This window comes from Bacillus rossius, chromosome 1 (assembly GCF_032445375.1).
Source record: "Bacillus rossius redtenbacheri isolate Brsri chromosome 1, Brsri_v3, whole genome shotgun sequence".
In the NCBI taxonomy this organism is placed as follows: Eukaryota; Metazoa; Arthropoda; class Insecta; order Phasmatodea; family Bacillidae; genus Bacillus; species Bacillus rossius.
This window is the reverse complement of record NC_086330.1, coordinates 285,459,329-285,477,325: the sequence shown is the minus strand read 5'-3', so window position 1 is coordinate 285,477,325 and position 17,997 is coordinate 285,459,329. Positions and strand designations below refer to the sequence as shown.

Here is a 17,997-nt window from a genome sequence, read left to right as displayed (position 1 = left end):
AATGTGATGTCGTAAATAAACACATTTTTTGCGCTTACATTGCAAACGCTGGCTGAACCCTACAAGATAGATCAAAATAATTACTACAGTATTGTACACCTTAAAAAGGTCTACAAAAAAAGTCCACGGTGGTATATGTCTATCTCTTAGGGATAACCCACAATAACCATTTTTTATCCTTTACGTTTTACGAGAAATAATGGCTTATTTACGAAGCGATTTTAAGCAATACAGCATTAATCCTAACCCAATTAAGTACCTTAAATACATTGTGCATTTAATATAGATAAAATTGGCCCTGTACAGCATGTAATTAAAATGAACATTTTCGAAGATATTACAGATTTAAAATGCAGGGACATAGCAGTTGCGGCAGTACCGGCCGGGGGGCCGGCGGCGCGTGCCAATATTGCAATGACCATTAATAAATCGCAGGGTCAAACTTTCAACGTTGCAGGCTTAGATTTGAGCGTTGAGTGTTTTTCACATGGCAAATTATACGTCGCTCTTTCAAGAATAACCTCTAAAGAAAACATGTTTGTATTGTCTAATGACAAAAAAGCTGTGAACGTTGTATATAGACATTCTGTAGTATATTTAGTATCAGCATTGCACCCGTGCGAAGTCGGGGCGGGTCGCTAGTTACTTAATATGTTCAAGTGCTACAATCTCTAACTCACAGCCCAATCCAGTCCCAAACCCCTCCTCAGCCAATCACCAACTCCTACCTTATCCCTTTCCTTTCGGAGGAAACACTGGTGGTGTCGTAACAAAGAATGGCCTCCCTTACATTTGGTGCCGTTACATAACCATGTTTCACGTTGGATAATAAATAAATGAACAATTTACCTATACGACATTTTATAGCTACAACTCTTGCCGCTAGGTTATTGTTTACTCTCTTCCCCGTGCTGTTAGTATACAGCTGTTCGGTATTAGTCTCTAGTGTATTTGCTTAGTCTTCCATAACCCGGTCATCTTCCAACCCAACACTTAGTTTAAGTTAGGTTAAGGAAAGAATCGATTCAGGGTATTTGAAATGCTGATTTGCAACAATTTTTTTTTACTAGAGTCTATTTTCGAACTATCGGGTTCTTTAAGGTACTTTCGTAAAAAATCTGGAATACTGTGTTAAGTAAGTATTCATCTGGATGGCACGAACCATTTGATTGGCATGGGAAGGAGTCAACATTTTGTTTTAAGTAATAACGATCCAAATCCACTTTTTTCTCTAATCTCAATCTTGAATTCTATTCTTAAACGAGTACCTCAAACAAAGAGTCGGAAATAAAATACAGAGATGGAAAATCTATCAGGTTCATCAGTTGGCAAAATCTGACAAAAGGGGTATAGTTGGGGAATGTTTTTGAAGAATTTACTTTCTTTAATATTTCCGCAAGATAAAAAATGTTTAGTACCTAAAACTTTTGTTTGGAAGGTATTTTCATTAACACCAAACATTTGCTCAAGGGGTGCAAAAAAATAGGTGTTGGAGCACAGGAAAAAATCTTAAATCATTTACTAATAACAGTATCAAATCTGTTGAAGTAATGGTAAACATTCTAAATGGTTTATAAAACTTTCTTTAAACAACTTTTGATTAGACAAACCCGTAGGTACTGCTAATAGTGAAATTTTTTACAATTGACTTTAGCCCTTTTTGTTTCAACGTACATAAATAGGAACTTTGAAATTTTACTGCGCCTATTTGCCGAGTCATATACAAATATGTACCTATAGTGTAGTGGTTTTCCTGAAGTTAACTTAACTACAGCTTAGCAATTGGTTATTAAAACAAATAATAGCTGTATACAGAATTAAGTTAGAAGTTTAATAGCTTTAACGTAACTCGCTAGGAATAATCGTAAAAAATGCCGCCATTAAGTAAAATTGTTAATCAAAGATGTTAACAACACATCAGCAAAAAATTAGCGTGAAACTTTATTATACCACAAAAAAAATTGTGTTGTACAGATGGAAAATGATGGTGGGGAATAGTTCTGATTTCGACAAATTACACACTAACATGGCAATGATGGCACACACAAACTTCCTAACTTCTTACCACTATGGAGACGAGTGTTAAATATGCATATATAGCCTACATTACATATACATTATATATAAACATATAAGATCACCTATAGATCGTCTCACACTTAGATTGTAGTACACGGCTCATGGCGTGCGATGTTGCCAGATCTCTAACACGTTACGAAGAAGTTCAGGGGGGTGTATTCCTTTGGAGTTCAAGTTCACGAGAAGCATTTGAATAATTTTAGTATTTTATAATGTTTTAGACCTATACCTACTATCAAACTCATAAATCTGTAATAAATAGCCTCTTTTTTTTTATATTTAAAACAAGTAATTATTCACCCACTTTCATTGATACAAATTCATACAAAAAATTTAATGTTTATTTGATAAATACAAAAATATCTAATACCTTAAACTTAAAATACGTATTGCATTCGGAATCTAAAAGTGGAAATTCGCCCTTTCTTTAAAGGGGAGTGGTATCAGAAGCGGTATCGTTTCATCGGAGGCAGCGATATCTCTTAACTTCACTAAACACCAGATAATCTGGGCGTCGCAAACATCTCGCCGAGATAAGATAAACAACTGAGACGCTGCTTCGTGATTGTTTGGATGCTTGTTGCTCGTGGTACGGAGGCGCAGGCATTCTCGCGGGTCATTTAACTGCCTACTCTCGCGTGCTTTCGAAACGTTTCTATTGCGTCACGATTAGGGTATTCGGAACCGTAACCGATTTTCAGAACTGGGAATTTCGGTACTAGGTTTTTTTTTTTAATAGTGCAGCAGTCGGTGATTGAAGAAGTAATAGTTAGTTTCGAACGATTAAACAAATTTTCGTGATCAAAAGTAAAAAAGATAAACATGTGTTTATAGGTATCTACTAACATGAACAAATCACATTATTCTCAGTCTCACTCTCAATGTTCAACTTTGGAGGGAAAAAAAAAACACTTAAATAAATATTTTAACGCATGCAAAATCACAGAGTTATTAACATAAATCACATTTCTTCTTTTCATAACAAAATAAAAGAAAAAACTGGTCGTTATACAAATAACACTGGCGCCACACGCAGGCACACCGACTGGCGACAGGAGCGGCAGCCTCACTCCCCTCACCACGCCCGCAGCTGCGGACCTCGTCAGAGAGTTACATGAGAGTAACCTAGCGCGCAATGTCGAGTCCCGAAACTACCGAAAGAACCAGGAATCAATTTTAAATTCGCGGTTCTTTTACTACATCAAGAACACCGAGAAATCTCGGTACTTTCGGGCCGGGATTTCCCGGTTCTGAACCCTAGTCACGATTGCGTCAGACGCCCCGGGGTAGCCTAGACCAGTAACAAACCCGCAGCCAACGGGGCGTTCAAATCATAAGCGTGGATTTCATAAAATGGTTAGAAATAATAAAAAAAATTCTACTTCCGAAATAATAAAACATACATTATGTACATATAAAAGTCAAAGTTCGTCTCGGATTTGAATTCTTGCTTAACTTTTTTTTTTTTTTTTAGTAAATATCATGAAAAACTCTACAAAAATCTTGTGTTCAAACAAAATAAAATTCTAATGGCTCCCTATAAATCTCAAGTTTAACTGTGTCCGAATTAAAGTACACAACTGTGTACTTGCGATCTTTTATACTTCACATATGCACTTGAATCCGGAAGTGTTTAATGTTTGGTCTCTTCACACGGGTTATTATATATATATATATATATTAACAAATTTATTTTATTGGACAATCATTGTTTAAATAGCTGAAGTTAGTCATTATTAATACTTAATTAGTGTCACGCGTTTACGGCCATTTACTTCATGAGTCTACCTTTGGTTCGTAGTTACAGCCTGTATGTATTGTTACGAACGCAAGCAGGGCTGCGGCGCGCGCAGGTTCGGAGCTGGCTGGTGGCCCCGCACGGCCACTGACGTCACGTGGCCGCCGCTGACGTGAGACATGACGCGTGCGCCTGGCGGATTACAAGGGTCGTCTCTTCCCCCCTCCACCCACCCGCTACCCGCGCGGTTTCCTGCCTCGGCGCCCTTACCGGCACCTGGCAGCTTTTGGGAATCCTACGCGAGCTGCCGATGCCCTTCTCGACGCTTCGGGCGTCGGGTCGGCGAGGGATAACGCGACTGGCCCCAGCCGCGCTCGTCACTTCTAGAAGTGGTGCCTGGGCCTATATAAGCCCGGGACGCCGGCCTCCGCGACAGTCTGGGCGAGAGAGTTTCTCGGCGATAGTTGGGTGGTGAGAATTGCGCCAGAGGTGCGGCCCAGCGAGGTGTGCGGTGTGTAAAAACCGAGTGACTGGGGAATAAACATTTTTAAGTGTAATTGATTACTAGGCATTTTAAGAAAGATTATTTGTTAGCGATGTAAATATTAGTAATCAATAAAACTGTAGTAAAAACTTTAATTGTGCTATCTTTTTACGAACCCAGTAATTTTCCCACAAAGATCATATTTAATAATCGTAACAGTATGTGCATTTATGTATTTGTTGAAACTTCATTAGGAACATGTTCACTTTTATATTCAATTTATTAATACCAGTAAAATATATAGTTAAATGGTATTACGAATCTTTCAATTACTTAAATTATATTAAATATGACCTACAAATCATTTTTTTCTTCAAAATGGGGACGTTTCGTCCACTCGAAGTACGCGAGAAGTACGCAGATTCGTTTACTTGCACGCTTGCATACTTCACTTCCAGTTCGGACAGCCTTTTTGATGTCACTCCCTGGGACAAGTAAGTATAAGTATGTACTTCAGGCCAATTCGGACACGACCTCGGTGGAAGCATCGGCGTGCTTTGTGCGACTTCGGAGCCGAAGCAAGATGGCTGCGCCCACTACGTGCGCTTTGTATGGATCCCATGGCTAAGGTATTTATAAATATTTAAAATAAAAAAAAAACAGCTAGTCAGGTAATTCAAAACTAAAATGGCTTCTCTAGTAGTAATCAGCCATTGTACAAATCTCCAAGAATCTGGAAAACAAAGTAATATTAAATCTAGTATGCTTAAGCATACAGGCTGTATCCACAATCACGGGCCTAGATCTGGGAGCCCTCCTACGCCTGCAAGATCGTGACTGTGAAACGGAGTTGATGAACATAAAATGTTAAAACTATGTTTTATAAATAACTTTCGGTGTAGTATAAAGATGTCTTTACATTGCAGATATGCTAAAATATGGGCAGTGTACAACATACAAGCACCCTATCAAGAGATCACTTGTGTCGGTTAAGTCCCAAGCGCAAAACTCTCGGACCACCTGCATATCGTGCGCGGTAACGGCTTTAACGATAAACACAATCATTTCCGGACCTACACAGTTAAGAATGTTCACCTTAAAATAAGTACACTATTTTAAAATTATCCTGGGGATGTTCGCTATTTTTTGTAATAACTGCATCAGTTATAACATAGGCTACATCCTTTCAGCAAGATCATGTGCTTTGAACTTAGGCTACATCTGTTCAGCAAGATCACGTGCTTTGTATTATCATATTGATCAAATGTTTAATCAAAGAACACTGGATGAATGTAAGGTAAGATTTGTTATCCGTGTTTTATAATTTGTAAAAAAAATTTAGTCTATAACAATAAAATTTGAATACTTTACTAAGTCAAAATTTGATGTAAAATTATGCTACTCTTCCTTGCTGCAACTATTTCTTAAGGCGGCATGGTATCTAAACCAGAGCTAAATGCATTAATTAAAAACTGAAGGTTACTTGAAGCCAAAACTTCTGCCTCGGTAATTTCGAACATTTAATTGCTGCGGAAGAAACAACGCTCGAGAATTGTCATTTTGGGACGTCTGCTAATAAAGTTGGCAAATAACATTATGTATGATTGTTGTTTTGCAGTTTTTCAATGTTGTCTTCCAAAAACCTATAACGTCCAACTGACGCTTAAAGCATTTATTTATCTACCATGCCCCCTTAAGCATCTACTAAACTTCTCATTTTTATTTACTCATGATCCCATCGATTCTCCACCTTGAAATTTGGCACAAATCTAACCAGTATATGTAGGAATACAATTTTTTTTTAACAAAATTCTAAAATGGTGTTTTTTAGAAATTCAATATTAAAAAGTTTGAAAACAATTAAAAATATTTTTTTTCTCTGAAGTTGGCCATGTTACATATCAAATTGAAGCCCATTCAATGACCTTTAAAATGAGCTGTCTAACAGCCTTCTAGCACCATTGGTTGGAAACCAACTAGTATTTGAGTGATCCAAAACATTGCTAAAATTGGCTATTTTTGCAATTTTCAAAAATTTATACAAAAAACTACTTGAAAAAAAAATTAGAAAAAATAGATTTATCATGTATTTAGTTGATATTACCAATATACAAAAAAAAAATGAAAATCTAAGGTGTAGAGGTTAAGGCCTCTGGTTGATTTCATATGGAATGACCCTCACTATAAACATCTTGAGTATGAACACTCAACTTCCTGCCACGTGCTTGCTCGCCCTGTTTTAAACGGAACACAAGACTAGGTAGTCTTTTTAATTCAGCGTAGGCCTACTTTCTACGGAGATCGTAACTTAGATCTACAAATAAACCTTCCTTTGTTTCAGGTACATTTTCCTTTGAAATGTTCGTAGGCCAAATTTACTGCAATTTCTAACACTGGCTTTTTCCAAAAAAAACTTACTTTCTTTGGGACACTAACCTGAACGATTCTTGGAAAAAAATGGCAACCATCATTATTGACTTTCCGAATAGTATCCTTATGCAAACTTTAAAAGTAGTTTCATGCATGTTCGTAACCTTCGAAGCGTTATATTTCAGTAAAATGTAATGACGCGGGATTGCTTAGCTGATGCTTTTGGCATTTTGTTTATCTATTACTACCAAATGAATAACGTGTGGAAATAGAGAGTTGTCTGAAAATATCTTTCTTTGTTTATACAACAGGTGGTATTGGCGTCTAATAAATTTGTGGAGGCCTGGCCAATGTTAGAAATGACAATAACTATGGGATTTTCAAACAAGAATTCACCTCAAATAAAAGAAATAAACGAAGAGTTCTAAGTAATTTCTGATAAATGGTTCTTTACAGAAAAAAACGCCGTATTTCGACTTCCGCGTTTTGTTTATTCTTTATAAACAGTAAACATACGTGGAAGCAATAGGGGTGTTTTTACAGTAGCCTTAACCAGGTTTTAAATGTCTTGTTTAAATACCAATATTATTCTTGTGGATTCACGTTAAAACTAAATGAACTTAGTACCCGCAAAAATTACAAAGATAACGATAAATTTACGAAGATCCCTGCATATTTGAAACCAGCGTACTTAGTAAATTTTAGGTGAAAATTTTAAACAGTGTTCTTTCACGGCTTAGGATAAGACTGCATCGGTACGGGACACACACGCCTGCTGTCCGGAAACAGCAACTGCACGTATGTTCGGCGACACCTGCCTCTGCATATCCCGTGCATGTGTGTTTGAGATACACTCTGTACATATTCTCTCCGCGTGCCGGGATACCAACCTCTCGGAAATGTGAATGTTGCTCGCGCGCGGCGAACCCGGCGCGCTGGTGTTTACTCGATAAAAGGGAAACAATGTTAAACACGGAAGGGGCCTGTCTCGACACAGAACTCCACTCCGGCCTGAGTACAGCGGGCGTAGGGCGTACTTCCCCACGCACTTCGAAATTTATTTCAGATTAAAAATTCCTTGCCCCAAACTGCAAACTGAAGTTGCACCGTTACATTTGATAGCGCCGGTGAGTATCCACACACGTTTAAAAATTATACGGGAAAAATTGCAACGTTCAAACGAAGAAAGCGCGTCAAGTTATCCAAGCGTTCTTCGCAGATCCATGCAACTGGATGGAGATTACCTCTTCAGAAATCTGTGTTCCGGTGTCAACAGGGTGAGCATAGCGTGGAACGAAGGGTGTTTTTGCTGGATAATTTAAGTTTTTAAAAGATTTTGTTCACACTTCGACATGATTCTAGTGAGTTTATTTTCAATACAAAAATCTGTAATTGTTCCTTATTGCGTATCCAGTTCATATCAATCATAAATGATAGATATAGCCTTTCCAAGGCGGGGCTGAAAAGAATTTAAACGGCGTGGATTGCCCGCGATACATTTACGTTTCTGCTAAGATGTTACACATCAAAAATGTGTAATGTTACGAAAGTGTATGTGGCAGCAGTGTCTCCACCGATGCAGATGTAATTTTACACCTATGTATGTTGATGATCTGAACTCATGTGCTCAAGTAAAAATACTATCAAAAGCGTAAAAGTGAGATTGCTATGATATTGTTATATATGGGATAAATATGTCAGAACTGTAATTTTCATAATTCAGAGAGATTTTTAATTTTATCACTTTAATTATTTAAGTAAACATTTCTAATAATTTGAATGACTTAGCGGAGTATCAAACCCAAGATCTTATGGTTGTCAGTTTTGCGTCAAAACCTCACGTCCATCGTGCACACTAATAACGCATTGCGTTGTGGGAACAACACGTTCGTAACCTAATGTAAATTAAATAAGGTTTTGTCAGTATAGATTGCAAAATACTTTTTGCAAGTTTCTTGGCAGTTGTAAATTTACTATGACGAATAGTTCGCGCTTTTACAGTGTAATTGTGCAAGTATTTAATGTGCTTGGATAAAATTATATATAATAACATCTGCAACCTCGAAAATAAATTTTTCTTTAAATGAAAAGAAAAATTACAATGCTAGTGTTAAAATCACGCCATAATTTTGATGGCTGTAATGTAGTGAATTTTTAGTCGTTCTTTGCAATTGGAATTGTGAATGATTGAAAAAAGACTTTCCATGCCCAATAACTAATAAAGTTAACCATTTAAATAACCAGTTGCTCAATCGGAACCGTAATTGCCATAACTTATATTGAAAAATAACAATTCCGTTCATTCCTAGCTGCTAGGTTTACGATTCAGGCAGCGAATTCTTGCGGCGGGCGCAGTATGCGTGTGATTCGCATCCAGAAATGTTGGTATTTGAAAAGCGAATATTTTATTTATCGGTTTATTTAAAACGCTCGGCATTATTTTTAATAATTCTACGTTAGATTTCGTGTCCGAGGTTAGATGTTTTCATATCACTGGCGAGTACTGAAAGTCTTGCTCACATATGTTTTTTACTGTGATGGTTGACGTAGGTTTACATGTTTAGCTCTGAGATATTATCACAGTGTACGGTATTGCCTACCTCAACTTTCTTCAACACATCCTCCAAGAGCAGTTAGGAGATGTATCACTACAGCTGCGAGGAACAATGCGCTGTGCAACAGCGACTCAGCGACACATACCTGGACGATGAGCGAGGCGTAGTGGTGCTGGACTTCCTACGAGGCCATGCTAGGGCCCCTTCCTACAATGACACGGAGATGGATCACGTGAACGGAGACGGATCTCACGTATTTAGAACATAAACAAACATGGCTACCACCGCAGCCAAGTACTCGGCATCTACTGGTCGCACGGAGCAACGTGAACGGAAGAGCTCAGCATTGACGAGCTAATCCTTACGGGTCCGTCTCCATCTGCGTGCTGTTGCAGAAACTCTGTTCCGTGAGATCCGTCTCAGTTTCAGTGTCACTGTAGAACGGGCCTTAACGCCACCACTACCTGACACTGGTTGAGGCGGTTTTGGAATACAACAACGCATAACGCGGGCTTTCAAACTTCTCTACGATGTCCCACAAAAGTTCACAAGAGGGAGTGACAATATTATTCGCCACCAGGGGGATACATTCCCTCCTCCCTGAAGTTATGAAAAAAATATACGAGGTCTCGGTGAAGGCAGCAGTATGTTAATTTGGGTTATGCAAGGTGAGCTTTGGCGACAACTGGAATAACAAACCACAAAGGCAGTGATCCATGTTGAGAATGATAATGTAACTGTCCGAACTCCCTGTTGTTGACGAAAGTTTCTGAATACATTTTTCTTTATCAAATCCCTTCCAGAAATAAATTCCATGTCCGCGTCTGTTCACCACTGTAAATCTGGGGGCACAATTAATTGAAAAAAAATAACAGTAACAGAAACAGTCAGTCGTGTGCACAATATTTGACCGCCATGTTATCAAACCTACTGATTCACAATAGCAAACAAGATAGTCGTGTGCAAGGAAGACAGGTCATGTGCATAGGAGGGAAATGAATATAATGTTACGAACGGGAGAGACCGGACCACGATGCCAGGTTCGGAGCTGGCTGGCGGCCCCGCATGGTCACTGACGTCATGCGCCATCCATTGACGTAAGACATGCCACGCGTGCCTGCCCGGATTACATGGGTCGACGCTACCCCCCTTCCTCCTCTACGCTCCCCGCGCGGCGCCCTGCCTCGCGCGAGCTGCCGATGCCCTTCTCGACGCTTCGGGCGTCAATTTGGCACAGGATGACGAGACTGGCCCCACCCGCGCTCGTCAATTCTAGAAGGGCGCCAGGGTCTATATAAGCCTGGACGCTGGCCTCCGTGACAGTGACTCGGCGAAGGGAGTGCGACGGCGGCGACGGAGTGCGACGAGATTTCGGCGACGGAGGTCCACGAGGAGTGCTGCGGCGAGAGTTGCGCGAGGGGTGCGGCCCAGCGAGGTGTGCGGTGTGCAAGGACTTGAGATACTGAGTGCGAGTAATTCATTAGTAGGCATTTTAAGTAAGATTATGTATTAGTGTTGTAAATATGAGCAGTCAATAAAACTGTGCAAAAAATAAATAATTGGGCTATCCCTATACGAACCCAGTTCTTCCTACTCAACAATTATTAAAATCGTAACAATATTTTATTTATGTTACGGATGCATGGCGCAACAACCAACGAGAGTAGAGTAGGAAGACAATTTTGACGGACTAGAGAACTGTTTATATTCAACAATCATACTGTGGCAAGAAATTGTCAAGAGATGACAATGCTCAGTGTAGTTCCTGCTTTAAAAATTCATTTATGCTATTACTTTTAAGTCAATAGCAAAAATTGTAAATTTAAAAAAAAAAATGTGTTGTGGTTAGTATCATTACATAAAAATTTTTATATAACCCTTATTTATACGTTGAAAAACTGTGCTCACAAATTGCTGATCAGATGTCACGGGATAATCATTTGGAAGTCAATACAGTTACTTACTAACACTGCCAACAGATGTCGGATACATCGCAAAACTTCATTGGCTGAAATTAACAATAAAGGCCCCTCACATACGATCAGTCCAGCTCCCATTTCTTACTGCTCGGCCCAAACTTACAGTTTGACTTAAATTAATGCCCTATGCACACACGATCAGTCTTGTGGTTGCTGTTGCTTTTGGATGTATCGTTTCTTCGTACAATGTGGAAGAAGGTTTGGGTGTTGCAGTTGCAGGTGCACTTGAAGTTAGAAAAAAGAGAAAAAATAGCAAATCAACCAAAGAACACAGACACAGATGTCTGCTACGACACTCAGCTGTTGGACTGACAGTTTGGACTGGCGAGACGCTGTTTCCACACACGGCAGTGGGCTCGAGTCCATCAGTTCCGAGTGATCAGTTCACCGTACACACAACTGTACAGACCAAGAGATAATGGGAAATAAATCGGCCATTGGTTACAGCTGAGGAACCATCCCACTATACCGAGATTATAATCCAGAGAGGACGATACAGTGGCTATTTCCAACCCCCTCTTTAAGCATAAGTGCATCTTTAAGAATGCAAGCCACTCTTATTTGTCTTCCGAATAGTTGTAGAGGGCGCTATGTTCGATACGCGAGTAAAATACTGCCAGCTGCATCTCAAGTGTTTGATTCTCGGCTATTTTCTAAAACGTCGCTGACTTCTAGAATGGGCATATAAACAAAAACGTTATGTTTTCGCGCAGAATTGTGCTGTACTTCTGCGTTTGCTCTTTATGAAATTTAATTGCTGTCAGTATTGTGCTTTAAATTGTAAAGTCGACGGAAAAGTTAATTAAAAGATTACGAAAATATACATGTTAAGGAATAAATCGATGGAATAATATGTACGGCAAGATATGCAGGACAATGCCTGGGATTTGATTTCAAGTATTTTGTTTCGTCCTCACAAGCAAATGTTTCATCAAATTATGAAATTCTTCAAATTCTTATTTATATATTAATTATATATTATATATTTATATATTAAATTCATGAAGATATTTCTATTTACGTTTACAAACTGTAAGAGCCAGCATATTATTATCATCGTCGCAATCATCTCTCGAATCCCACGGATTGCGTCTCTCCGACATCGCTAACTAGAGTATCCTGTCTGGCCACCTGGCGCAGTGAACATAGCGAACATCGCGAACACAGCGAAAATACGAAGCTTTCTGTGTGGAATCAGCTTAAAAGTTCTGCATCAGGTATCCAAGTCTATCTCTTGATTCTGATGGCATATTACTGTATACATTGATCATGTGGTACATGATGCTTGCTGTTTTAATTTACTACATCGAAAGATCCTGGACATAAATTGCGCTGTAACAATGAATTATGATCGTATTATCAGACCAAATAGAAATAAAAAAAAAAACATTTTTTTTTTTACTTGCTGCCTTTGTTTTGTGATAATTTTGTTATGCCAGGATCGTTCTACGTACTAAACTAAAACAGCAAGCATCATGTACCAGAAAAGTATTATATAGTACTGTCAAATGTTTACACTTGAACGTGCAAATATCGAAAATTGTTTTAAAACAGTGTAAAAAAATTTGAAAATGCACAAAATTAATGCTGAAAGTATTACTTTGCATATTCACTGGTTTCTGACAGCGTCACGGCTAGTTTTTCACTGAATGCAGCCTTGAGGCTAAAGTATTCTTTGGTTGAGTCTACGTCGGAAGACACTTCCTTACTGCCCGGAAACAGTGATGCCAACTCCTACAGAGTTCAAACTTCAAATCCCCCTAGATGTCGATTAAAAAACCCTAATGTTTTCATTGTACACCCTGTTTGAGAGGTAATTTCAAATATAATATTAAAATACACTCAAGTAGTATAAAACAGCTGTTGAATTTATGTGGGTTCATTTTACATATTTACACACATTAATTTATGAACTAATAATATTAATCATAATAACAATGAAATAAAACGATTTTTAATTCTTAATTTTCTTAAATTAGCTTTTTAAACTTTTCTTCGCATAATTTTTTCATAAATTATTTTTTGCTTTTTGTACTTTTCTTTTGTTAACTTTTCTTTTAAAGTTAAACGAGAAATAATTGAAATTAAAAACAAATTGCTTCAATGTCTAGTTTTTTGTGACATAATGTTAACTTAATACTTTAAATATAATCGGGATGTTTTTAAATACTTCGTCGAAGGCATCGGCCAGGCTGCAGGGGCGTAGCCAGGGGAGGGGGGGTTTAGGGGTTCAACCCCCCCCCCCCCCCCTAGCACAAATCTTTAATTTCTTATTCATCACTCAAACAAATTTCATATTAAAATTAATAAAAATTTTACCATTACAATATTTAAATTTAAGTAACGAAAACTGCTAAAATGGCACTATTTTACACCTTAAAATCCAAATTTTCCCGGGGGAGGACCCCCGGACCCCCCGCTTTAATACGGGGGGGCCATGCTTCTTAACACCCCCCATACACAAATCCTGGCTACGCCACTGCCTGGTTGTCCGCACTGCGTTTTGCTGTTGCTGATATTTTTGAAATCGTACGTGTTTACGTTAAATGATGATCATACCGGCTAAAAGGAATAAATTGTACGCAAAGTGAACCTCGCCATCATTATGCTTTGTAACACTTCGAGACATCGTTGATTCCGTAATTTATTTTTTATCACGTTTTAAGTCGAAAAAGCGCGTTTGACTTTTGCGGTTTGAAATTTGAAGTGTGTGAAGAGCCATTGAAAATTTGGGGATATTTCTAAAACGTCTGTGTCCAGCAGAATCGCAATCTTCGAAGACGTCTCAATAAAATTCAACAGAATTATTTACTTCTGGCCACGATTTGTTTTGTAATTGATTCCACTCTAATACTTATCGCCGTACAAATGATATCGATGGAATTTTGTCGAAACGTTCGCTAAACTTGGCTTAACTTACTATAACGCGATTTTTGGATAAAGATTGGCCTTCAAAAAAAATTCTTAAATAATTTACCCGCTAAAAAAATACCCCTAAAGATACCCCCTAAATAAATGACCCCATAACACTCCTCCCCCCCTTTTGTATATCTTGGTTCCCCCTTAATTTGGGGGAGAAACCCCTAAGTTGGCATTACTGCCCGGTATAACAACAGTGGTCTCTGCCGCCACTCACAGGTGGTGACGCAAGGGAATTCTCCACGTGACCACATGACCGGCTGCAAGACTGCACAAGCGTGTTCCTCACCTGTCGGAGCAGCGCCTCGCGCCCGCCGCCCTCAACGTAGTACTGGAACCGCGCAGCCGCCATCTTCTCGCACTGGTCGTCGCACTCTATCTCGTCCCACTCGATCAGCGTGGCCAGCTCGGCGTCCGGGTCGTCGCCGACCACGTCCCCTTGGTCGCCGGCCGTCGCCAGCGTCGCGCACGTCAGCACCAACACCCACCACGATGCGCACGCCATGGTCGCTCGCTCAACACTGGGCCCAACCGTCAAACACGTCTCCGTCTCCGTATTGTCCTTCTGGGTCGCCACCAGAGCGCAGCTGGTTCCGCCGGTCGCCGCCAGAGCGCAACTGGTTCCGTCGGCCGCCGCCCGAGCGTGCTGCCTGCGGGAAGCCTACGTTTCATTGACTCCCGGTCAATCCATGAACATTCGCGCAACTTCACGGTTAAAAAAAAACACCAGTTATTGATATAATCAGAGGTGCCCCCCCCCCTAAACACTACGTTTCCCCCCCCCCCCAACCTAATGATGCGCACCCCCCCCCCCCCCGAAAATTTTTATGCTATTTTCTCAATTATTTACTCAATTATTTTATAATATTATACTTTTTTAGTATTATATTCTATAACATTTTGCTTTAATTAAAACTGATTTTCTAATAATAATTTTGGTCATATCAGGTAATATTTCCATCCTGAACCGACAGATGCCAAACTGCTTTTGTTGAGGAAAGTGCGGGGTTGTCAATTTGATTTACAAGATCCCTTTCAATTATTAAAGCACCAGAAACGTATTTTCACATTAGAAGCTATAATTATGTAAATAATATATACATTTTTCTCGTCTTTTAACCCCCCCCCCCCCCCTGAAATTTTAATGACGCAGTCTGCGTCGTTACCCCTCCTTGTGGGCACCCCTGATATAATATACATATTCAAGGTTTTATAGTGTTTTAAAGTGGTATTGTCATAACTTAGAAATACACACCTTAGAATCTCACAATAAAGAATTTTTATTGTTATTCCTGTTCTAAGTTATGTAGTTTTTACTTGTGATAGTTCTAAAATAAGAGGTTCGGCATTGTTTCCATGTCACGTGTTTTTTAAGCTATGTAAGTTCTAAATTGTGTTTTTCTAAGTTGTAAAAGTTATAGGTTATTATTTTCTAAGTTACGATGTTTCTAAGTTTTTGGTAAGTTTCTAAGTTATGGCAGTCTACATTGTGATCGTTATATTTTGGGTGTTTTAAGTCATGATGTTTCTTAGTTATATGATGCGGCTTCGTGTTTTGAAGTGAAACTTATTTGCTGAGGGACTGCAGGGGCGTAGCCAGGGGGGGGTTTTAGGGGTTCAAACCCCCCCCTTAGCCCTAAATCTTTAATTAAATTTCTTATTCATCACTCAAACAAATTTCATATTAAAAATTAATAAAATTTTTACCATTACAATATTTAAATTTAAGTACCGAAAACTACTAAAATAGCACTATTTTACACCTTAAAATCAAAATTTTCCCGGGGGAGGACCCCCGGACCCCCCGCTTTAATACGGGGGTGGGGGGGGCATGTTTCTTAACACCCCCCATACACAAATCCTGGCTACGCCACTGTGAGGGAGTAACAATTTTCGAACATTACGAAAAAATCCGATCGCATGAGGGGAAATAGCTATGTATGTTTTGGGGGAACCGGGCGAGGAGGGGGATAGTTATATACATGGTTGGTGGGAGAATATATAGAGAAGACGGTAGGGAAAGGTAGAAATGACGCAGCATACTTGCGCTCTACGCTGTTGCTTTCTTGCTCTCTTGCGCTTTGCGCTCTCGCGCACTTCTGCACTTGTGCACTTTCATGTGCGCAGTTGTTTCTTGGGGGTGGACGTCGTGCTATCCCCACTCCGGGGCCGTTGGCGGGTTCGGTGGTCGCTGGAACAGCCTTGAGCGCAGGGCCGTTTTATGAGAATTGGAGGCCTGGGGCAACAATATTCCGAGGTCCCCCTTTTTTTATTATAGTGATAATTTTCAGGTATGAAAAACTCATATTTTTGCATGTATGTATGTAATAACTAACATAAAAAAGGACAAGAAGTACCATAATGAAATGCAGCATCTATACACAGAAATATGAAACATATTTATGCAGAGAAAACAAAATAATGTATAACAACAAATTTTCTAGTTGAAATGGAGTAATATTTTATAGCCAACACCCACCCCCAATATTTCTCTGCTTCATTTACGAAAGTCTTAAATCGTTCTCAAATATTTACACAATTTTATGAGTTGCAGATCCCGACCAATCAAAATTACATATTTATTAACTCACTTTGCAATAAACTTCTTCCTTGCCTTTTTAGCAGCAAACAAGTTAATGAGTCCATCAAATAAAATGCTGTTCACAAGATCATGTTCTGTAGAAATCACCGCTAACGAGTTTAATCTCTCTTGTGACATGGTAGATCGGAATTGATTCTTCAGAACTGACAGTTTTGAAAATGATCTTTCACTTTCACAGTTTGTGATTGGTAGTGTCAAATACAAGCGCAGTGCTATTGCTACATTTTGAAATACATCAATTATATCACTGTTATATAAGTGCTGCAAAACCTTTTGTGGAGTGATGATGTAACGCTGTCTTTAACTTGTTGCTCTCTGAGAAATTATGATAAGTGTAATAATTAATTTGTAATAACAGGCTGCAGATCCTTTCTGTATTTTCTGACGAACTCAGTAGCACTAGATTTGAGTTCATCTTCACTTGCTGTAGTTAAGTTACAAAGAACCCCAAATGTTGAGGCAATATCTTTGTAGGAAGCAGCTCTCTTCTCCAGTTCCATGCGGAGCTTATCAGCAATGCATAGAAATGTGGAAATTCTGAAATTCTCGCGGGATGTTACAACAGTTGAAAGTTCGTCTTTTCCATCCAAAAACTTTTTATTTTTGGATGATCTAGTATCTACAAAAGTTTGTAACACATGGTTGCTTAGTTGTGTTGCTTTAACTTCAATTTCATAAAAATTATTTCGCAAATCGGAAACAAAATCTTTCAAAGAATTCATCAGTTGATGACCAGTTATGACATCGAGTCCAGGCTTCTGTAGATGCTTGGTTACTGCACCGAATCTTCCATAATGTCGTACCAAAATACGGCCATAAAAGCAAATTCTAAATATTGCATTTTCTTCATGAGGGAGTTCACTTCCATCCTCGTGACTTGCGTTTCATTTTTGTCGTTGAACATATCATTAAATACACAGAAAATATCATCATAATGAATGACGAGAGTTTTCAATGCATCTTCTCTGCATGACTACCTTGTTTCCGACAAGCTCTTGACATTTATTTTTGGCTTTCCGCACCATATTTCCTGTGCTTTCCGAAATAACTCCTTCAAGAACTGACCACCTGTGAGTGGAAGCAGCGAAAAATGAGTACAACTTTTCTATAAACAGAAACAGTTTTGTTGCATGAATACATTCACCAACGCTGTTTTTTCCTACTAAGTTTACTGAATGTGCTGCACATGGAACATACAGCACAGAGCTGTTTATTGATTTAATGTGCGCTTGTAGGCACTCATATTTTCCTGACATGTTGGCTGCATTATC

General features: G+C 39.0%; 1 protein-coding gene across 3 annotated transcripts in view; it reads right to left on the bottom strand.

Moving 5' to 3' along the window:
- LOC134527682 (angiotensin-converting enzyme-like) overlaps window positions 1-14,699 on the bottom strand; it is an 87,199-nt gene extending 72,500 nt beyond the window's left edge. Inside the window, exon 1 of one of the 3 annotated variants that reach the window (XM_063360585.1) lies at window positions 14,414-14,699. In XM_063360585.1, the coding sequence (XP_063216655.1) occupies window positions 14,414-14,629 (216 nt within the window). In that variant the 5' untranslated portion in view covers window positions 14,630-14,699. Of the gene's footprint in view, window positions 1-9,271; window positions 9,350-9,371; window positions 9,435-14,413 lie in introns of those variants that run through there. The other 2 variants (XM_063360586.1, XM_063360587.1) reach the window with 2 other exon arrangements.
- Window positions 14,700-17,997: the final 3,298 nt, after the last annotated feature.